At 44.2% G+C, this 23662-nt stretch overlaps 2 protein-coding genes across 2 annotated transcripts in view; one reads left to right on the forward strand and one right to left on the reverse strand.

Moving 5' to 3' along the window:
- CMTR1 (cap methyltransferase 1) overlaps positions 1 to 3574 on the forward strand; it is a 55605-nt gene extending 52031 nt beyond the window's left edge. The window contains exon 24 of the mRNA XM_015416939.1: positions 375 to 3574. Within this exon, the coding sequence (XP_015272425.1) occupies positions 375 to 531 (157 nt within the window). The 3' untranslated portion in view covers positions 532 to 3574. The remainder of the gene's footprint in view (positions 1 to 374) is intronic.
- A 1066-nt stretch (positions 3575 to 4640) lies between these two features.
- The window catches only part of CCDC167 (coiled-coil domain containing 167), a 27424-nt gene continuing 8402 nt past the window's right edge, over positions 4641 to 23662 (reverse strand). Inside the window, exons 2-4 of the mRNA XM_015416926.1 lie at positions 14809 to 14903; positions 11980 to 12032; positions 4641 to 5138 (exon numbers count right to left, since the gene is read on the reverse strand). Coding sequence (XP_015272412.1) covers positions 5035 to 5138; positions 11980 to 12032; positions 14809 to 14903 — 252 coding nt within the window. The 3' untranslated portion in view covers positions 4641 to 5034. The remainder of the gene's footprint in view (positions 5139 to 11979; positions 12033 to 14808; positions 14904 to 23662) is intronic.

Below are 23662 nucleotides of genomic sequence, written 5' to 3' on the forward strand. Positions count from 1 at the left end.
ATTTGTAGAATGTCATATACAGTATTTAAGTCTCTTTGAATACTAATTATAGATTTTCTTTTGGCATCCAGCTCCATTTTAAAAACCCAAAAGATTATTAAGCATGTAATGTAAGCTTCTTGAAGATCCTTCTGCATTTTATGCGAGGGTGGGTGTGCACACATACTGCAGTGCCTTTGAAAAGTGCATTTGGATAGTTTGTGAAGGTAGATGCCAACAGCTGCCTTATTCTGAATCAAGAACATCTAACTTGGTATGATTTGTGCTGCTTTCCAGGGACAGGAGTTGAGTTAGGGACCTTAGTATCTACAGTGCTTCCTTTCTTATTGCCTGGGCTGGCTTTCTATGCTGATTTCTGTCTTCTTTGTCCACAGCATTTGCTACTTCAACCGCCTTTTCTGGATATGGGGGGATGGCGTCAAAGTACATGACTCTCAGAAAAGGGAAGATGCAGAGAAGCTGTCCAAAGAGGCTGTCCTGTCCTTCATCAAACTCCATTCTGCCTCTGACCAGTCCCTCATCAAGTCCTAGGAGGCAGGGACTGAGCCTGGCGTGGAATCTTCATCCAAGGATTAGAATGGTTTTCTTCCAACCAGATGCAGTGAGCCACTGGAAGAAACTGCTGTCAAGCAGGGCCAGGCCAACTGGGTGGTAGGGTGCTCAGTGCAAAATAAACGGGACAAGGTTTCAGACTGCGATACAGCACTGTACATAAGTATTTGTTCCTGGCAGCATCTGCTTCAAGGGAGCACAAGAGATGTGACTCCTGGAGCAGAGGACATTCTTCTGGATTGATCCCCACCGTCCTTGCTTAGGCTTTTTCAACTCATGCTTTGAACATAGCCTGGCTTGTGGCCCCCATGTAACAGGTAACACAGCAAACAAGAGGACATGCACTGCTCTTCAGTAGCACCTGTAATTGTGGAGGACTGTGTCACTGCAGCCAGTGTTGTTCAAAGGGATGTGGCCAGAAGACAGAGTATATTTCGAACAGCTTCACTTTGGCTCATGATGCCTTTCTGTGTGAGGAGCCTCTAGTGCAAGTGATACATTGGGAAGTTGTCCCTTGCACTGTCTCCTTGGCTTATGGCCCCGGCCTGGGGAGTTTTGGGTGCTGGTGTCTAAGTGAGCAGAAGTCAGGCAAACATCGATAGTAACAGCTTAGGTAGCAGTGACTCTGCCTCAAGTGGAATGTCATGGTTCTATGCAAATATACAAGGCTGCTGCCCTCAAGTGTGGCCTCTTTTGCCATCCTTTGGCTCTTGGTAGTTCTAGAAAGATGATGTCTTGCCTTTTCTGTGTGCTTGAGGCATGTCCTATGGCTTTCCCTAATACAGAAAGATGGGGAGATCTGAGGCTGAGAGGACTGGTGGCCATAGAGAGATTTGAGAAGCATGTGGATTGGCTGAAAGATTGAAAAGACCTTGATGTGAGCCTTCCAGTGTAACGCAACTGCCCTCTTGTAGAGAACTTTTTCTTCGTAATTCAAATTCTTAAAATAGGCATTAAAACATATATCTGTGGATCAAAAGCCTTGTCTGGAGTGAAGGCACAGAATAGGAGATCTTTCATGTTTTCTCTGATAACAGTGAAAAATAGCCCGTCTTTTGTGAACTGTCTTTTGTTCAGTATGGGCCATCAGGTGCTGGGAACAAAAGGCCATTTGAAGGTACACGGCTGTGCTTGGGATTATATGTAGGATCTATGGAAGGTATCTGCTTTCAGTTCTCTAATGGGAGCCAGTTGTTAATAATGCAAGCAAAAGGGTTCTGGCTTAGGCAGTGAAGTCAATTAAGCATTTGCAAGTTGGCAATAAAGGACAGTATTGATTGGGTAGGTCGGGTATTGGTTGTAAAGGTTGTGCCTTAAAGAAGTCTCTCAGGCCTCCTAAAGTGGAAGGCACCAAACAAGCCTCAGCCCCTCTCACACCAAAGCAGGAATTATGCAAAGGGACATGGTTTGTCTGTGAAGGAAGTATTGGATTCTGGGTAAGGTATGGCTTTACTCAGACTGGGCAGCACATACCCCTTGTTCATATGTAAACTAAACTCTTAGAAGCCTCCTTAAGTTGTACATAAGTCTTGTGCCCAGGTGTGGCTTGTGTGGACTAAATCACAGGTACAGCGAATAGGTCCAGTCTTTTGAGCCTGGTGTTTTCCCTGTGACTGTAAGATCCAACATATGAATGTCACTTTAGTTATAGAAGTTGACTAGTTTGACCAGTGTTGCAAAACAGATTAAAGGTCTTAGGTTTTTACTGGAAACTGGTACTAAAGGTAGTTTGGAATTGAAAGATGCTGTGTACAAAGGTGGTTTAGGTGTGGGAAGGAGGGCCACTTTGTAATGCAGCAGTATCATTGAGGTCCAGTATGTATTCACAAAACCATTACGTGCAGTCTGTTTGTGGCACGGTAGGAAATGTGCAGGCTTCAAGTTGAATTTCCTTCCCTGTCAAAAAAGGCTCTCTGTTCCAAAGACTGAGCAGAATAATCGGAGTGATATAGCTTGATCGCACTAATTTATTTCAAATGGGGCAAAGGTGGATAAATAACAGCTGATACCTGCAATCTGAACTTCATGGTGTTCATTTTTTTAAAAGTATTTTGTTTTAAAGAAGTTGAGTGTGATTTGAGCTGGCTGTCCCTGTGAGCTCATCAGAAGGCAACTTGTAAGACTAATGAGCATTCTGCTTTTGGTCACTTTTTTGTGAATGACAGTGGATACCCTTTTTGAGGCTGATTCTTAGAAGGAAAGATACTATACGAGAACTATATTTCTTCTTATATCAGTCCATTATTTGGGAGGGCATTAGGGGACAAAGTAGATTCTGAAATGCCTGTTCTACCATTTACCTACATTGTAACTATTGTTCTCTTGTGACAGGAATGGTAATCACTATTGGTAAAAGCTCTGACGTCATCTTGGGGTCAAGACCCTGCCATTTGAAAGTATACGAGGATCTTTGGCTTTGTAGAGGCATTTTTAAGAACCTAGCAACTGAAAGGCCATGTGCCTGAAGAAGACAAAGACTCTAATGAAAATTAGAACAGCTTAATCCAAGTGCAGGCATCACCTTATCATTAAAGGGTATTATAAAGATCAGACTGACCCTGTGGATAATTCAACTGTCCTCTCCTTCATAGCCTGGGCAGGGGGGAGACAATATCTCTTGTTACAAAAAATGTTTATACAATCTGTTCTATGAAACTGTGTATCAATTTCTGTTTGTCCTTCTTCCCTTTATTTGTCTCTGTATTGCCAATACAGTCCTGGTAATTCAGAAGTGGGCTTTGTTCTTGGCTTAAATGAATTTCCAAGCACTGTGCTCTGATATGAAAAAGAAAAATTGTGCTACGGACTGAACATTGTACAGAGAAATGGGGAAACTGAAATCTGCTTGAAATCATCTACTAGATCAGTGAGATTAATGTAGTGCTTTGTTAACTGTTTCATGTGGGCATCTTCTTGGGTTGCTGTATTCAATAGAAAAGCAATTAGCCATCTGGTGAAAATGCATGGACCAAAGTAAATGCAAAAGATTAACACAAAATGTATCTGCCATGACATCTATTCAAAGGACCATTGTTTTTTAAAATATATATAAATCTTATTCCATCTCTGTAAGTTTATGCAGACCCTGATGTATGCCCCAGTTAGCATATGAAAGCTGTTTATTGGCTGTTCTATGGAAGCAGGGTTTTTTTAAAGCTATGGAAGCCTGATTGCAGTGTGTGTGTATACACACACCTTAATTTACTACCAAACTCTCTCAATCCCGTTATAGAAACAAATAAGCAGCACAGCCTTCATAGTGTGTACTATCACTAGTTGTAGTGGAAAGTGCACTCAAGTCTCAACTGACTTACGGTGACCCCATAAGGTTTTCAAGGCAAGAGACATTCAGAAGTGGCTTGCCACTGCCTGCCTCAGCGTTATGACCCTGGTATTCCTCGGTCTCCCATCCAAATACTGACCATGGCCCACCCTGTTTAACTTCCAAAGTGATCTGACAAGAGCGGGCTAGCCAGGTCAGGGCTACTATCACTAGTTAGGCAATCACAAAAAAGGAGGGCAATGACTATTTAAACTGGTGGTATTGGCCAACCCACATCACCATCACTTCCCATGGTGTTACAGGGTCTTAGGCCGGCCTGCACAAGCGGCAGCTTAAGGAAACTAAGCAGCAATAGAAGACTGCTCAAGTCCCACAGACACTGGAAAGGAAGGGAGACTTGTTGGGCATGACTGTAACTCGTGGGCTGTGCTGCCCAGCACCAGCAGCCTGACAAGCCTAATTTGGCCTGAGCTCTTCAGGGTTGGCCATGGTCAGTACTTGGATGGGAAACTCAAGGCATACTGTGCAGAGGAAGGCAACGGCAAATCACCTCTGCTCCTCTCATGCCTGGAATACCCCATGGTGGGGGTTCCCACGAGTCAATTGCGACTTGGCCGCATGTCCTTCTGCCTAGTGCCAAAATGTAGTGGGGGAAAGCATCATCTAAGCAGGGAAGAGGATTTAATCTCCCAAAATGCCTGAGACACTGGAACAGTTTATTTATTTTTCGTATTTGTATCCCGCCCATCCCGAAAGTGGGCTCAGGGCGGGTTACATCATCTTTCAACAATACAATGAAGTTTAAAAGCACAGTATAAACATTTAAAATCAATAATTATAGCTACTGGTGAAAGTTCCGACCCATTAATAGTTGAGAAGCTGATTGTGCACAGGTGGTCATTTAAGATTAGGGAAAATGGAAAATTCCCTTATTTATTTAGTTAATTTATCTAAACATTTATACTTCACCACCACCCACAGAAGCTCATTCAAATTACTCTCTTTGGACTGAAGGGCTTCCGTCAAACGTGAGCCTTGTCTCCAAACCTGCTGTTGCTTTATTCATTTCCAAAGGTGTCCAGGGTCTAGGCCACGAACGGTCAGAGTGTTGAGAGACCAGTGAGCCCCTGGAGAGAGGCTGAGGAAGAACACAAGAGGCTCCTGCAGTCAAGTCCTTAGGGAGGGGTCCGTAAACTCTGCTACATTGTCCAGCAGGTGTAAATCACCACCACCAAAACCACAAGGGCTACTGAGAGTGCTGCATTCTTGCAATTTGCCTGACGAAGCATTTTCAGTTCTTTCTCTGAATGAAGGGTGGGGTGGGGGGGAGGGGGAGAAAATACAATAGGTACTCTTTTAACCTCAAAAGTAAAAGCAATCTCATGCTTAAAACTTCTTACTGGTTATTAGGTTCTCTCTCAGAACTGGGATCTTAGACAAATCTCTCAACCAGTCCCAGGCAGCTGTTGAAGTGCAACCGGCTTGTTTTCCTCAGTGCCTCCTCTATCAACTCCTACTAAGGAGATGGCAGCATTTCCCTCTTACAAGTAACCTGCCTTCTCTTTTTCCGCTCCCTGCCTCGCAGGTGGCTAACTTCTTCAAGAATAAAAGGTTAGGTTGTGGAGCCTAGGCTTAGTCAGCAGTGTGAATGAAGGTCAAGTTAGAGCCCAGAGGCCTTGTTATAACCACTGTGTGAGGTTCCATTTTCCACTTGGCTGAACTTTTCATATGGTTTTTACAAAGAGGGAACAAACTCTTCATTTTGTGGAGAGGGAACTCAGTCCCCATATACAATCAGTCCTGCTTTACTGGTGTGATTTTCATAGACATCTCGTGCCTCCTGTTTGCTGTTTAATACTTAGGCAGGGAACAGAATAAAGTAAAGGGGCTTTTGCACACCCACCCAGTGATGTGCTTTAATTTTAACCCATGGTGACTATGACAGGAACATGGTGGTAGGATTGCCACACCTGCACTGACCCCTCCTGACAGATTCTCACCTGCAGGATCTACAACAGACATTTTTGGAATTACAGTATCCACCTTACATAGTAAGGAAACATATCAACAAAGCCAGAATGATACCAAGGGATAACCTGCTACAAGACAGGCCCAAACGAAACAACAGAACACCACTGGCAATCACATGTCTGAAATGGGTTCAATGCATCATTAATGACCTGCAACCTATGCTGGACAATGATACCCCTCTCTCACAGGCGTTGGGAGGCAAACCTTTTCCTGCCCACAGACAGCCTCCTAACCTTGAACTTCTCATCCATAATAATGCAATAAAGCACTTCCTAACAGACACAGATTCTGGAACCAGGACCTGCAACAAACCAAGATGCCAATTTTGTCCCCATATTCACTCTGACCACACAATCATAAGACCGTATTATCTCAGATTCATTCACTTGTTCATCTTCCAACATTATACATGCCATCCAATGTCAGCAATGCCCTTCCACTCGCTACAGCAGATCAGTCCCTATGCAAAATAATAAATGGACATAAATCCAACACTGAAAACCACAACATTCAAAAACCAGTGGGAGAACGTTTTAATCTTCCAGGACATTTCATTACTGACCTAAGAGTGGCAGTCCTGAAACACAGAATCTTCAAGGGGAGATTACAATGTGAGATGGCTGAACCTGAGTTCATTCACAAATTCAGAACAATTGAAACACACACACTCTTGGCCTGAATAGAGATATAGGATCCTTATCTCACTACAAGTGCTAATCTTTCTCCCCTGCTCTAATCAAGCTGAATACATTTTGCATCCTGACCCCTTTTCTTTGCAACACTCCTCCCACCTTCTAACTGGGGTATAAGGACTTGGGAGATCTCCATTCCTACTTGTATCTGAGGAAGGGAGCTTTGACTCTTGGAAAATCTTGTTGGTTTCTAAGGTGCTACTGAATCTAGCTGTTCTACTGCAGGCGACATGGCTACCCTCTGAAACCATCCTTCATGAATATGGCTAATCCCCTTTTAAAGCTGTTTATCCCTGTGGCCATCACTACATCCTCAGGCAGCGAATTTCACATTTTAAACACTCTCTGTGAAAAGAAGTATTTCCTTTTGTCCGTCCTGCATCTACTGCCCATCAGCTTCATTGGATGCCCTCGAGTTCTATTATTTTAGGATACAGAGAAAAAGTGCACTGTCCACTTTCTCTTTCGACATGATTTGATAAGCCTCCATTATGTCCCTCCTTAGTTGTCCCTTTTCAAAACGGAAAGGTCCCTGATTCTTCAGCCTTTTCTCACAGGGAAGGCATCTAACCCCTAATCATCTTGCCTATCCTCTTCTGTACTTTGTCCAGCTCTGCAGCATCCTTTTTGAGAAGCACTGGCCAGAACTACATACAGTATTCCAAATGAGGCCTCACCTTAGATCTATGTAGGGGCATTATAATATTGGTCATTTTCAATCCCATTCCTAATAATCACCAGTACAGAGTTTGCCTTTTTCACTGTTGTGACACACTGGGTTGACATTGTTCTGTGCTATCCGCTATGACCCCGACCCTAAATGCTGGCTATTTCCCAATGTTGAAATCTGTAATGCTTTGAACGCATTTTGAGAAAAGCAGCCTAAGACCTCAGTCAATCAAATAAATTGGCCGCAGTAGGAAGGCTGGGCAATTTCCTTCCAGGGCCCCTTAACACAGAGGCAACCCTGGTTTGGCCACCAGAGCAGCTCCAGGGTTTTCTAGACAAATTGTCTACCCTTGGTTCTTATCTATCTGGCTTCACGTCCAGCTATGGAACACAGAAAAGCCTCGGTTGCTCTGGTGGCTGATCTCTGTTTGCAGACTGATAAAAGGAATGGCTCACTATGAGCCTGCAGGATCTGTCAGCTCCTTTGACACAACTGATCACCCAGTTTTACTGGGGCACAACAGTATGATGCAGGGATTAGAGGGAAACGGCTTTAATGGTTTAAATCTTTATTAGTGGAGCTGTTTAAGAGAGCTTTTGGCTAGCTATGTTGTGTTAACACTGGAGCGAACTGGTGCTGTTTTTAAGCTATCACTGTGAGCCACCTTGAGTCATTCAGAGGAGGAGGATGGGCTAAATCACATCTCCCCTGCTGAGCATACTTTATAAGAGGTCTTGCACTGAGGTTATTTTCTATAATCCAGAGAAAGGAATTTAATGGTGAAGATTTACCAGCAGGTGGCAGCACAACTTAAAATAGCCAAGAGTAGGTAGTCTGCTGATCCAGTAACTTTCAGTGCTTTTTGAGACAACAGGTAAGAAGTGAGCATAAAGGTAGCACTTGCTCAGCTGTGACCAGTGGTATACTATTATGTCCCTAGGGGAGGGGAGTAATGAAGGGAAAAGCTTTGCTCCTTTTGTTTAATAGCATTTGTGTTCCATATAGAATTAAGCAAAAACAAGTGGGGACCCACAACAAACTTGCAGAGACGATGCATCTTCCTTCCTCCCCCCCCTTCTCTAACAATCTTCTCCCTCTTTCTCTCCCCCCCCTTATTTGTCAACCTACACCAGCTCTTTTGCCTCCCACCCATTCTCCATCAATCTACCCCTCTCCTTCTCTGTCAACCTACCCCCTAATTCCCTCTTTCTCCCATTCCCCTTATCTGTCTCTTTTGCCCCCCAACTCCTTCCCCATCAATCTATCCCATTCTTGCTGGTCTCCCCAGCTACCCCCCACCCTTGGCCCGCCACTCCCCCCCCCCGGGCACCCTTGCTGCTCTCCCCACATGCCTCCCAACAGGTGGATGGTGGGTGCTGGCTCGTGGGGGGGGGGGAGCAGCAGCAAGGACTTCCTTCCCAGCTCAGTGGGGGGGGGGCGAGATTCGCAGGAGGGGAAATCCCACCCCCCCTTTACTTTCTCGCCAGACCCACTGTGGCTTCTGGGCTGTGAAGCCTGAAGTAGGTGTATTCTCTGCACATGTACATAGAACATACTTTTATTGGTGGGGGGAATATAACCCCCCAATTTTTTTATTAAGTGTCAGATTTCTCTGCAAATGTAGGATGTTCCCCAAGGTTGCAGAAACATCTGTTTATTACAAGTGTGGCCATGATCCATGGATTTAGATATCTGCAGATGGGAGGCACACTTGGGAAATAGTATATATACAAGTGAAAACCCAGGAGGACTTGCAGAAGGCATTTCCCCCTCCTCCACTATTTCCTCTTTCCAAAAAATGAAAGCCCCCATAGCCCCTTTCCTGATTCTATCTCTCCTAGGGTTGCCAACCTCCAGGTGGGGCCTGGAGATCTCCTGGAATCACAACAGGCATTAGTTCCCTTTAGGGTTGCCAGTTCTACATTGGGAAATTCATGTATATTTGAGGGTGGAGCCTTGGGAGGGCAGCAACCTCAGCAGTGTATAATGCCAAACAGTCCACCTTCCAAAGCAGCCATTTTCTCCGGGGGATCTGATCTCTGTCATCTGGAAGGCCATTTTAATTCCCACAAAGTCTCCAGGAATTTTCCAGCCTGGAGCTGGCAACCCTAGTCAAGCCTGGCTTCAATGAGTTCTCCCTCAAAGTTCAAACTTGGTCTGGAAAGGACCCTGCCCTCTCCCCCTGCCTTTTACTCACTGAAATGCAGCCTGGAATACTGTAGTTGCCTAGCAACAGTCACTGAGGGAATCCCTTGCTTAAAGCTACAGGCCCTCCTTTTATCATCACACATTTTTTAAAAAAACCAATGTATTTTGTTTTTTTAGAGTTCAGATCTTTCTGCAAACCTGGGACCCTTTTTAGGTTTGTAGAAAGATCTGTCTTCCCATTCACAGCTCCATTCACCAGATTTAAATTTGTAGATTTCAAGCTTTGCAGAAAGGCTGGGCAGATAAGGGGAAAGAAAACATTCTTGCAGCATTTCACCAAAATTCCCCATCCCCTCCAATACACTTTAAAATAATAAAGTATAATAGCATGGAGACTGACAATACAACCAGGCAAAATAAATGAAAAAGGAAGTAACGTGCCACTCTTGTTGGAACTACCAGCATACTCAGCAGTTTCTGGTGTAATCATGGAATACTGAGTGCTGTGAAACCACCATTTTCCCCACAATGGATACAATGATGGGGAAAGACATTTGGATGTGGAATTTGGGACTCTTTCTTATAATCAAGCTGCATTAACTTTGTCATGGTCCTACTTGTCGCAGTCTTTAACTAATTGTTCATTGCAATTTTACCTGTCAAGCCCCCAAAGAAAAGCCGTGCAATACCTTTCCTTAGGACCAACCAAAATGACACAAAACTGTGCAAGCTATCGAGTTCTGTAGAACATTTCATCAGGCTGGTTGTGTTTTTTTTTTTTTTTTGTATTTTTAAGAAGAGGAAAGATGTTTTAGGCCATGATCTTCAGATCTGCCAAGTGTATCTCAGACCTAAAAATGCTATACAAGCCATGTACCTGGCATTCACTAATAGACTCTCTTGCTTGCTAAATCAATGGTTGTAGGTGCCTCCACTAAAAGGTCTATCCAAGTTACTTCCCTGACACACATCCACTCCTCTCTCTGCATAAAATAAGATAAAACAATATCACAAGGGGAATGTTCTAATCTAGAAGGTATTTTATGCTAGGCTTCCGTGTTTGTCTTGACACACAGCCACCATCAGTGTAAGCATCTCATTTTTCTCACCAGGGGGCACCCAAAACTTATAAGACTAGCATTTGTAAAACTGCTTCTTTCTCTTTAGAATCTTAAATAAATACCATCCAGATCAAGGCCTGCAGAAATGTATCACATGCCAGCTACCCCAACCTTCCAATTACTGAACATTCAGCCCCCTTTGATGGACAAGTGAAGTGTGGAAATTTGACAGATTGTCCTGCATTTCAGTTTAGTACAAGGCAATGTAAGATGGTCTTTCCTTGGGTTTAACAGGGCCTGGCCTCTCTGCCTGAAGGTATAGACCTACAGACAGTCTTATCAAAGAGGGTTAATGACCTTGATTAAAAGAGAATTCCCTCATCTATGAGAACATAAGAAGAGCCCTGCTGGATCAGGCCAGTGGTCCATCTAGTCCAGCATCCTGTCTCACACAGCGGCCTAACAGCTCCTGTGGACAGCCAACAACAGGACATGGAGGCTGAGGCCTCCCCCTGATGCTGCTTCCCGGCTCTGGGATTCAGAGGTTTAGTTCCTCTGAACATGGGGGTTCCCCTCAGTCCCCATGGCTAGTAGCCACTGATAGACCTATCCCTCCATGTATCTATCTAATCCCCTTTTAAAGCTGTTTATTTCTCTGGCAGAGAACTCCACAGAGTGTTCCACTTCGAAACTTTCAGCAAGTCTTGGGATTAAAAGCATCTTGTGGCATACAATAAATATTACTAAAATGAGAGGAAGTGTTGTTTTATCTCATGCAAATAGATTTCGTTAACGTCAGATGTTTATAGCCCCACTCCCTCTGGGTCAGCCTGGTCAAGGGAATGGCCTGGGTGAAGAGACCTCTCTGCTTTAGAGCTCCTATCAGCCCCTGACCTTAAAGGAGCGTCATTTAACGTCAGCAGCCAGTCACAGGACTGGGATGGTAATAATGACCTGTTCCGTTTGTACTTAAAGCTGTTAGAGAATGCTCAGCACTTTTTCTAAACAGTCAAAGCACACAAACACTGAAATATCTGATGAAAGGAGCTTTGACGCTCAAACACTCATACCACGGAAATCTTGTGCATCTCTAAGGTGCTGCTGTACTTAATTCTAACTGTTCTACTGCGGAACAACACTGCTAACACTCCAGCAGCACTTCTGTCTCTTTCTATGACTGATATGCTCTATTTATCTGCTACTCCTCACTCCCTTTTACTTCACTGAGTTAAAATATGGAATGCTCCTCTTTTAAAAAATAGCTTCCAGCAAAGCTACATGATCTAAATGGAATTATATACAGTTTGAAAGTTATTGCCAAAAGTGTGTGTTCTTGTTGTGGAACAGTTTAACATTCTGTGGCCCAAACCACCAGGAGTGCTGCAAAACCCTGTTTAGGGTCTATTAAAGACCACTGTCCCCAAACTCAAGAGCAGAGGAATTAATTGTTTCAGATTTATCCCCCCTCGCTTCCCTGTGTCTGATTTTAGGGTGCAATCCGAGGCATAACAGTATCTCAGGTGACTTCCTTCATGCACTTACCATAGTTTTCAGCTTGGGCTGCTAGCAGGTTTTTCTCCATCTCCAGTGACTTTCTGCAAGGATGCAAGGAAGGCTGTTAGATGCTCTGGGGGGAAACAGACACTCCAAAAAGAGCCTTTCCCTCTCGCCACCCCTGCCTTTGTGGTCTACTCTGGTACAGACTTTGTGGTCTACTCTGGTACAGTCGTTCAGATACAGCTTTACCACTTTGTCTGCTGTTAGAAAGACCTAGGCCTTTCAGAGGCTTCTACAACAAATGTAAGGGTGGCAAGGAGCTCCGTTAATGCATGAGCTCATTAACATTTGAACTGGTCTTTGGAGCAGCTCTCTTGAGGAAATATTCTTACCCTTTGCTCTTGTGTGTAAGAATCAGTGTCTCGGACTTGGAGCTGCTTCACACAATATGAAATTTCAAGTACAAAAGTTACTTCTGTGTGGGAAAGGCCTGAATCTAATGTGTGATTCATCATAAGCAATGAACAGAAATGCACCCCCTATTTCACCAACGCTGTATCTTCGTGGTGGGAAGCAGGCCTCATTTCAGTAGAAGATCTAGTGAAGCAGTCGTAGTATTTTGCTCCCTTTTGCTTTCCAAGGAGAAGAACAAACCCAAAGCTTGTGTTGTTAGCTGTGCAAGATGATTAATTAATCCATAGTTTAAAAGCATAAGAACAAAACAAATTACCCCAAAGCAGCACCTGCAGCAACGGTTCCATTACAGCACAGAGGACACGGCAGCTTCCGTGTGGCTGGAAATAAACATGCACCAGCAAATTATCTGCCAGTTCCGAGCAGGCTCTGTGGGATAGCGGGGAAAGGCAGTGAGCGTAATAGGGTTTGTTGTTTCCCTGGAGAGCAAAGCAGCAGCCTGGGTGGAAACTGAGCCAAAGCAAACTGCAGAGCGAGTTAAGGGAAGAACGTAGGATGCGTTAGCGTTGGGTAAAGCAAAAGAAGAAGGAGTCTTAGAAGTACTTCAGAGGAAGAGGAAATAGAGACATCAAGGTGTTAGGAAAAGCCAAATTCAGCACATTTTAAAGCAGTACTGAACTGCTACTGTGTGGGAGGGGAGGGGAAACCTTGGAACCATTACACAAGGGAAGGCCTTAGGGATTAGAAAGAAATGGAGCCAACCAATCCAGCTGGAAGCCAAAGCCTCTAGCGCTCTCCCATGTAGACTGTGTGTTCACTGAAGGTGGAAGGGATGTTACCAGAGAGATGGAGTTGCTGCTACTGTGCCAAGTGTCTTTCCCCACCCACTCCTTGCAGCACTGAGTGTAATACCAAGAGGAAGACATGGCATCACACAACACTGCTCAGCCCCTGCTGCCAACAGGCAATAAGGTGAGGGCAATGACTGCGTGTGTCACATTCTCTGTTAATATTCTGAACAAAAGAGGGAACCGGATACTGAACTGTGGTGGCTGCATGTCTCTCTCCTTCCATCCTAACTAAGACAGGAACTGAGCCACAGGCAATAAGCCATGGTTCAGACTGTCACTACACGCTAAGAGGCTGTGGTGCTATGAAGGAGAAAGACAGAAATACCTGGGCACATCTAAAAGCATGCCAGAAGAGCTTGGGTCTTAATCACCGCACCTGCTGGGAATCCAATATTAATTACTAGACATTTGTTTTAAATAATTGAGATCCAATAATTTCATCAATGCTAAAGCAACAGCTATTTTTCTTCATATGCTTTCAGAACAGTGAAGCTGGGCACCAATGTCTGCACCTCAACAACAAGAGGGCCTGAAAATAGCTGCCTCATCTTTGTGAGGCACCCCCCTGCTTCTAGTCCACAAAGAGCAAAGATAGGCTTGAAAGGGTTGAGCAGATTAGGTTTGATGAAATTTTGGAAGCCAGAGGGTTGGTTGACAGTTACCAATGCTACACGTGAGGTGCAGAAGGCCACAGAGCAATGGAAGATAGTGGCCATTTGCAGCAGAGAAACAGTGCACAGTGCTTTATCCTTCCCCTTCTTTCCAGCTGCTTTCTCACAGCCAGGATTCTGGATGTGTGAGTGTTGCATGGGGGATGGGGTTTCCACAGAGGAAAAGCAAAAGGCATGGGGAAGTGTTAAGCATTCACCTTTTCACTTCCCTATTGCAAGTTGCCAGCCCGGGCAGAGGGTCAGGCCTAAGATCCCCAGTGATTCTGAAGGAGGGTTAGAGTGCCTACACAGCTCCTTGCCCCTCCCCCCATCTAGGAGGCCAAGAATAAATTATGCAAAGATCAACACAGAATATAGTTTCCCCAGATCTACACTGAAACCTGACTTGGCACTATGATGTTCTGCACAGCAATTAGCATGCTGTTGGTGCTGTATAGATACAGCAATAGATTAAAAGTAACCGTAATATATGAAGGCAACAAAGCCTGAGGGATGCTGCAAAATTTGGCATTTCTAGGCACCAGGAGATCAGTAGATAAAAGGCAATTCGCTAGGTTACAAAGGAGAGAAACATTACTTTTGTGTGGAGTGGACACAGTACTTAAATTTAACTAATCAGCAGTCTCCAAATGTTAATGGGAACACAATAACTGAAGTAGCAGAAGGATAGTCCAAAAAGCACTGGTGAAAAATGTATATTACGGTTCTCAGTATGTGCTTCTGGTACAGTGAAGGGCAAGTTTAGTTCTTCTTCTACTTCCCATCTTCACAGCCAGCTCCTTTCAAAAGAAACTGCAGCCAGGAAAAACTCACCAACTCTGCTCTATCCAGGGCCATTTCTAGTAAAAAAAAACCTTGCCCACCAGTGGTTTACAGGAGCAACAGATGTCTGCAGCTCCATAAAGCACTGAATGTACTCTTGGAATTCCCAGCAATACCTTTCCTCAACAGTCAGTTCTTTTCTCCGTAGTTTAAACTCCACTTCTTCCAAGGTCTCTCTGCACTGGGACAGCTTCTCCTCCAGGCTGTCTATCTGAAACACATAAGGAAAACAATCCAAATATTTTTTCACTAAATCTTCAGCATTTCCATCTTGGGGAAACAAGTGATTTTGAAGACTGGCAATGCTTCATTTATGCACCCCCCCCCAAAAAAAAAACAACCCTGGTTGCCAACCAATGCTCCCTCTAAGCTGTGGAGTCTTGTGAGCAAAGATTCTACTTTGTGAGCTACAGGCATCAAAGTCGTGAGTGGTTTGGCTACTGCATCCTTCCTTTGGTTGCCAACCAATGCTCCCTCTAAGCTGTGGAGTCTTGTGAGCAAAGATTCTACTTTGTGAGCTACAGGCATCAAAGTCGTGAGTGGTTTGGCTACTGCATCCTTCCTTCCTGAGCTAAGACAAAAATGCGTGAGCCGGAGGCTAAAAAACTGTGAGCTAGCTCACACTTCCTCAGCTTAGAGGGAACCCTGTTGCCAACCAGACTACTTTCCATCTAATACCTAGTAATTTGCAAATGTATCAGCGTATTCCAGAAAGGTGAAAGCATCTTCCTTCTGCAAAGAGACTCCAGGGCTGTGGTTTGGCATCATGAGCAAATCACAATTCATTTATGAGATGAAATGCTCAGGTTTATGCACAGAACCAGGCTCGAAGAATTTGCACTGTTGTGGTTCTGTAGTCCTCCCGGAAATACAGGCACGGGCCAATAACACAAGGATCAGAGAACAGATGTCTCCCATACAAAGAAAAATTCTTGTTAATAAAATCTTCCAGAATCCCTGTGTCAAGGGGCAGGTTAACAAAGGCATTAATACAACTTAATCATGTCCAATTTTTTTAAAAAAAACAAAAGAACTTAAAGTAGCCATCAGATGCCATCTGCAGTTTTTAATAAAGCTTATACTACCTTTTTTATACTAGTGGCTGCTTCATATTATACAGCTGTGTACACCATCACATCTGACCTAGAGAGATGCCCCAATTCAGCAACACGCAACCAGGCTTCAACACACCTAGCTAATGAGGATGCACATCTGGATCTACACTGTGATGCTCATCCAGGCCCCACTGAGCAGGATGCATGTATCTTTTGATGCAGATAAGCTATGCATCATCTATCTGTGGCTACTCAAAGCTGTACATAACAGGAGTTGGATCAGGCCAAGAGTATCTCTTTGCCAGAAGGGCATACCTTGGGAAGCAGCAAATGGCAGCTTTTTCAATCTGTGCATTCTCAACAAAATCCTGACAAAGCACCGCAGAACTGATATCCCCCCTCCACCACAGAGATTACTTTAAACACACAAGAGTACACTATCATGAGACTTCTGGGGAACATGGCAGCCTGATAAGGAGCACTTTCAAAGGCTCCAGCCTTTCTCACTGCAGGGCGAACAATGCCAGGAAAGGAGGGAATTAACTTCTCTATCCTTACCTCTCCCCCATGGGGGAGACCCAACCAATCTTTTTCTTTTTATCCCTTTTCTTGTCTAAAGAAATCTGGGTTCAGTAATCTTTGCAATATTTTGGACTCCCGGAACTGTAATATTTTGGATATTTTTTGACTTCCAGAACTGCGATTGTAATTGAAAAGACCGGCAGTCTTCCATCAGTGCTTGAAGTCAGCTTCCAATATGTAACACTAAGAGAGACCTCTTCAAAAATGTATGGCTTGTGGAGCAAGGCTTCTGATAAACTTTGGTCTTTAATTACAGCTACTCAGCAAAAGATTTATGTAATCAGTTTTAAAGAACTTTATTTTGGCAGAGCAGCACTTGGCTGCTTTCCAAGAAAATCTCAGTTTCAGTAATAACCCATTCCCCTTTTTTCCATTTCTTTTCTGTACCCTCATTGTTTTTCTAAAATAATTTTTAAAGTGTATATTTATCATGTATCTAAAAAGCACCCTTAGGAACTAACACACACTTCCATATCCTAGACAAAAATGCAGCTGGAGCCAGCTTTTGAACCCAGACATGCAGATCCTGCACTTTCTCTAAGAAATAAGACACACATCACCTCTTTGGCAGCCTCATCTTCCAAAAACTGGCTTTGGAAGTGGCCCAGTGACTTAGCCCAGGTGGAAAAGGCAAATTAACTTGGGCAATTCTGAGTCCCAAGCGGATACTTTTAACTGCTGTGATCATCTCGTATTCAGCTGGAATTGTGGCAGGAAGCAACTGCCGGCTGCTTAAGATAGTCATCTAATTAGTCTGCTAATTTATTTTCTAGTAAAGTGGAGAGAGGGAGAGAAACAGCTGAAGCACAGGATAGCAGGTGACTTTTGGGGAAGAGCTGAGGAGATGCAAGGAAAATGGTCCCAGGGAACAAAGTGCTCCAGGGAAGCCTTCCTGCCCTTAGACCAGGGGGAAAACCCCAAGGAAAAGGGCACAAAGGTATCAGACAGAAGCAAGTGTCCTTTGCAGAGCATATACAAAGTTACTTTATGCTATCAGACTATGGTCCATCTAGACGGGTCAATGATGCCTATTTCGACAGGCAGCGACTCTCCAAGGTCACAGTCTCTCCCAGCCTTGTTGCCTGACATCCTTTTAATTGGAGAACCTGGAACTATTTGCATGCAAAGCCAGTTCTTCACTACGGAGCGATGGCCCCTCCCCATCCAGGGGAACTGAAAGGGAAGCCTGCACTGACTGACAAGCTAAGGAAAAACTTATCAGTCTGTACCAAGTCCCCTTCCAATTTCCCTTTCTTTTGCATGCCGTATTACACACAAGCAGCACGAAGCCAGGCTGAGAAAGACTAAAGGCCCTTCTGGATCAGCTCTCCCTTTTGCCGGACGTGATGCTGAATCCAGGGAGCTGGGAAACATTTCCTGCTATGTTCTCCACTACTGCATGCCCATGGGGAGAGGGGGGGAGAGATGGAAAGGAAGGACATCCCTTCCAATAATTATAGAAGGAATCAACTGTACTGATCCCCTGATTAACCACTTTACAGCTCAATTTCCAGCTAATTAGTTATTCTCAAATTCGGCTCAAGGTGAGCAAGCACAGTAAAGCCACTGGCAAGGCACGGGGGGGGGGGGGACACGAAATCACAGGTTTCAAGGGTGAGGGGTGCAGGAAACCAGTTTATGACAGCCCCAGCAGGTTACTGTGTATTAAATAACACTGGCATACCATGTATGGTGGTTGTACGGCTTTCTGACACAATGCACTCAAAGCACTTCAGACATAATATGCTATATAAATGCTAAATATTATTACTGTACTATGAGGCTTTAAAGTGCCACAAGACTCCAGTTTTTGTTTTTGGAGGTAGGGGGGCTGTCTGATCCCTACAGCTGTCAATCAAATACACGTTTGTAGCAAAGTATTATTTTATTGAAGCCATGATGAAGCAGGAACAAGTTCACTGTTTGGAATAACTACAACGGTCGGGGCAATGAATAATAAAACAGATTCATACTGTCAATAACCAATGGACATGGTTCCCGCTCGCATGGGTGGACTCTCATATTCGCGCACATAGCCTGAGAATCAACGGTTCCTAAAAGATAAACAATTAAGCTCTTCTCACACTCTAATTCATTATAGACTAAGCGAAGCCGACTCTTCCCCGCACCTGTGACCTTGCTGATTACTATAGTTCAAAGCAGCACTAGCATTCACAGAAAGGAATGCATGAGACAAGCAAACGTGCGATTCATTATGCCAGCAAGCATGCGCAGTTGGGTATCACTAAGGAACATTAGGGAGGGGGGGGGAACCCTAAACAGGGAATGTTGTACACCACACAGAGTTCTTTGGCAGCTCGCTGACAGGGGCTTGTTTTTCGTTTGTCTTGCAAAAGGTTAACACAGCTCTTAAAAGATCAGGAAGAACCTCACTTCAGCTGTGACTCCAGAAGCACAGAGAGTAAAGATAGTTTTGGCAGGTGCAGATTTTCAGCTTATCCAGAGTTTGTTACTTAGGTCACTGTATTTGTAAAAATTCCCTTATCTATATGTGTATTAAAGGTGCATGAACCCTAATGTTGGAAGCTTGACCATTCCTTCACATTACAACAGTGTAAGTGTGGGTGGGTTGGGGTGTGGGTGGTGTGGTGTGGTGTGGGGGTGGGCCTGGACTCAGAGCACTTGGGCTACAGCTAAAACTCACTCTCAAGACTACTGAGCTTCCCAAGGGCTTCACAACTGCACATAAAAACTCACACAGAATCTGAGAAACAGTAAGGATTCTAGAGGCTCCCCAGAGGCAGCTCTCCACAGAGTGTTCCTTGAAGCAGCTGTACATTTGAGCTTGCTGTCGATGGCAAGCACTTGCCCGTTACTAGGGACTGCTTTCACAAAGACAAGTCAGAGTAGAACACTGTGAAAAGAGGGGAGGAAAGGTAAGGCAAAGGGAATAATCATGATATAACTTTTCTACAAGGTATCTTCCCGGCAATCTCTAGAAGTTAAGATGACTGAACTGAGGTTATCATACTTTGGTCACATCATGAGAAGGCAAGGAAAAGACAATTGTGTTGAAGGCAGCAGGAAAAAAGGAAGATCCAGCATAAGATGGATTGACTCTATGAAGGAAGCCACAGCCCACAGTTTGCAAGACACAAGCAAGGCTGTTAATGATAGGGCATTTTGGAGGAAATTAATTTATAGGGTCGCCAAAAGTCAGTGGCGACTTGATAGCACTTAACACACACTGTCAAGGAGTCCAAGGCTGAACCCCATGGGTTCCCAGCGCAGTGTACACAAAAAACCAGTCCTTTGTAAAAATATATTAAGTTTGTTAAATACTTTCAGAAATAGTTTTTGTTTCTAGGCAACACAACACTCTAAAATCTTGCAGCAGAATAAACAAGAAAAGCTAACTTTTACTATCTAACACATTTATACCTTGCATTAGATGGCACAATCTTAAAGTTCCAAAAGGTGCAGGCAATGGCTCAAGTGTTCTCTATGTAGCCATGCATCACAATGAGAGCCCATCATAGTCCAGGCTCACCAAAAATCCCCAAAGTTAGCCTCCTTCACGCAGACCCTTAGCTCAATTATAGTCTTGAGCCAACTGGTATCAAGTGATGGTAACGATCCAATCAGGACACATTCTTGCTAGAACCCTCTAGAACAGGGGTGTCAAAGATATGGCCCATGGGCCGAATTCAGCCCACGCAGGGCTGCAATCTGGCCCAAGAGCGGTTGACTCTGTGCTGCTTCCTGTTTCTAACGTGGCAGCTCCTTTCCCCCAATTTGTCTCATTTCCTGCTTCAGAGGAGAGAAAGAAAGCTTCCCCTCCATTGGCTGAGGGTTCCTCCCCCTCCCACTCCTCCTCTAGGGAGGGAGGGGGAGGAAGAGAGACACAGAGAGGGGAAAAATGGCGCCTCATGGGACTTTTCAGAAGACCAGCAATGTTTTATTCCAGGTCAGCACACTTTTTCTCCAGAGAGGGAGGCAGCCAGCCAGCCAGCGGGAGCATACGAGAAAAAAGAGAGTCCTTTATTTAGACCAAAAAACATTTTATTCCAGGTATGGGAAGAGTTCTGTATTTAAGACTAAAAATATTTTATTCCAGGAATGAGAGTCCATCCCATGGCACTTGGAGAAATCGCCCTTTCCATTTCTAACAGATGTGGGGGAGAAACCTAACAGCACAGCTTGCATTCCTTATAAGTGAAAGAGAGCAAGAGTACAGCAGCACCTTAATGACAAAAAAAAATTGTGCAAGGGCATGAGCTTTCATGAATCACTGTTCATTTCCTCAGATACAGCTGGAATGTGAATCCATCTGTCCTTGTATCTTGGAGAGTGAAGTGATTTCAGATGCCAAAAGACAGGCATTGGTAATGAGAGAAGAAACCTAGGTCTCAGTTCAGTCCAGGAGTTTGCATTGTCTTGAGCTTCATGATCAGTTGTAATTCAGCAGTCTCTCTTTCTAATCTCCCTTTGAAATTCCTTTGTAAGAGAACTGCCACTCTTAGGTCAGCAACTGAATGCCCTGGAAGGTTAAAATGTCCCCCCACTGTTTTTTTTTAATATTGTGGTTTCTAATAGTGGTAGAAAGAGTAAGAGTCCAGTAGCACCTTTAAAGACTAACAAAATTGTGGTAAGGTATGTGCTTTTGTGAGTTACTGTTTACTTCTTCAGACTCATTTCCATTTATTCTTTGCATCCTCCTAGACTGAATCCTCCTGTACCAAATTGAGACCTAGGTTTCCTGTCTCATTACCAGTGCTGATATCTCCATGCCTCTGTATATCTCCACCCTTCTGCATATCAAACCTAATCCAATCATGCATGCTATTGCCATTCGGCATTTGAAATTATCTTTATAAAGTTTATATCTCTGGTACCATGTGTTACATTTTATGGCACAGCCCGACAAAGTGATATTTAGGTCAGATCTGGCCCTCATAACAAATGAGTTCGACACCCCTGCTCTAAAAGACTACATCATCATTCATGATTCCCCCCTCCCATCCGGTAGGCCACAGGTTTTCAAGAAGAGCCAATTATCACATTCCTTAAAGATGATTATGGCCATGTAGGCAGAGAGGCCCAATTGCTAACACCTGCAAGATGGAATAAGCCCATTACTATTCACATTAACCCTTTGGGAAAAATCAGAGGTGCTTTGCCCCCCACACACTCACCCAACTGCTGAATGGGAGGCAAGCGGTGTGATTCTATACACACATCTACTTAGAAATAAGCTCCGCTGAATTCACTTTTTCCCAGGTCAGTAAGTGAACGATGGCTGCCAAAGGCTTCAGCCACAAAGCGGGGCACACAGGAGAAGTATATGGGAAGCTGACCACTAATGATCACGAGCACCCTTCCCCTCAGGCACCTGAAATGGCCACAGCTTTGAGGCAGCACTGGGCTACAAAAGTGTTGCTTTCTCTAAAACTGCGGTCAGGAAGACACATCCCCTACATTCAGATTAACTCACAATTCCAGGCCCCTTTTTGGGAAAAACTGAACAGGAAAGACAGGTCACTTTCATTTCCTTCCTAACTCCCAAAATCACTGGCAGATCACATCGTGGGGACCAATGCTCCCTCTAAGCTGTGGAGTCTTGTGAGCAAAAATTCTACTTTGTGAGCTACTGGCATTGAAGTTGTGAGCGAGCGATTTGGCTGCTGCATAAATTCGTTTGCTCTGGAGCCCTCCTTCCTGAGCTAAGACAAAAATGTGTGAGCTGGAGGCTAAAAAACTGTGAGCTAGCTTAGAGGGAACACTGCTGGGGACCAAATAAAGAGAAGTTATTTGGCAAGGGGTTAGGAAAGACAGGAGATGGGGGAATAGAGTACAGAAAGGTATCTGTGTTATCTTATGGGCCTTGCAATTGTAGAAGTGGGAAATTGCTAAGGAATGTGAGTGACTCCATGGAGATGATCACGTTTGCCATGAGGACTCCTGTTTTACATCAGTGTTTTCCACAGCAAATGTATTAACTATAAAAGCAAGATACACATCCTTAAATACCCACATGCACACACCAGGGAGGCCTGATGGGGCTCTGGCTCTCCAACAGGCATACACCTGTGTTCAATGACACGACTGTCATTCATGCTTTACATGTTTGTGGCAGCAACCCTCTCTTGTAACATTAGTATACCCGCAACAGAAATTACTGTCACAAAGCCAATGCAACTGAGAAGATGTCTCAGCACCTCTCATAGAATGTAAGCTTCTTAGACAGTATTTAATATCCAGCACCATATTGAAAGAATAAGTTGCCCTTGTAATCCTAACTCTACTGATGCCTTCCCAAGAGCTTCCAGTTCAGTGCACTTTGAATACAGGACAGAAATCACTTTAATCCATTCTGAAAATGCTGAAGCCAGCAGCATCCACCAGGCACAACACCCATTTCCATTACAATTTGCATTCACTTCTGGGCAGTCATAAGAACATAAGAGAAGCCAATGTTGGATCATGCCAATGGCCCATCTAGTCCAACACTTTGTTACACAGTGGCCAAAAATACCAGGTACCATCAGGAGGTCCATCAGTGGGGCTAGGACACTAGAAGCCCTCTCACTGTTGCCCCCCGCCAAGCACCAAGAATACAGTGCATCACCTGCCCCAGCCTCTGAGTTCCTATCTATACCTTGTGGCTAATAGCCACTGATGGACCTCTGCTACATATGTTTATCTAATTCCCTCTTGAAACTGTCCATGCTTGTAGCCGCCACCACCTCCTGTGGCAGTGAATTCCATGTGTTAATCACTCTTTGGGTGAAGAAGTACTTCCTTTTATCCGTTCTAACGCGACTGCTCAGCAATTTCATGGAGTGCCCACGAGTTCTTGTATTGTGAGAAAGGGAGAAAAGTACTTCTTTTCTACCTGCTCTATCCCATGCATAATCTTGTAAACCTCTATCATGTCACCACTCAGTCGTTTCTCCAAACTAAAGAGCCTGAAGCGCTTTAACCTTTCTTCATAGGGAACGTATTTCAACCCTTTTATCATTCTAGTTGCCTTTTTCTGCACTTTTTCTAATGCTATAATATCCTTTCTGAGGTGTGGTGACCAGAACTGTACACAGTACTCCAAATGAGGTTGCACCATTGATTTATACAGGGGCATTATGATACTGGCTGATTTGTTTTCAATTCCCTTCCTAATAATCCCCAGCATAGCATTGGCCTGTTTTATTGCAGTGGCACACTCTTGACATTTTCATCGAGTTATCTACTACGACTCCAAGATCTTGGTCAGTCTCTGTCAGTTTTGGAGCCCATCAGTGTGTATTTATAGTTAGGATTTTTGGCTCCAATGTGCATCACTTTGCACTTGGCCACATTGAACCCCATTTGCCAC

The sequence above is a fragment of the Gekko japonicus genome, unplaced genomic scaffold (assembly GCF_001447785.1).
Source record: "Gekko japonicus isolate JY-2015 unplaced genomic scaffold, Gekko_japonicus_V1.1 scaffold342, whole genome shotgun sequence".
Classification (NCBI taxonomy): Eukaryota; Metazoa; Chordata; class Lepidosauria; order Squamata; family Gekkonidae; genus Gekko; species Gekko japonicus.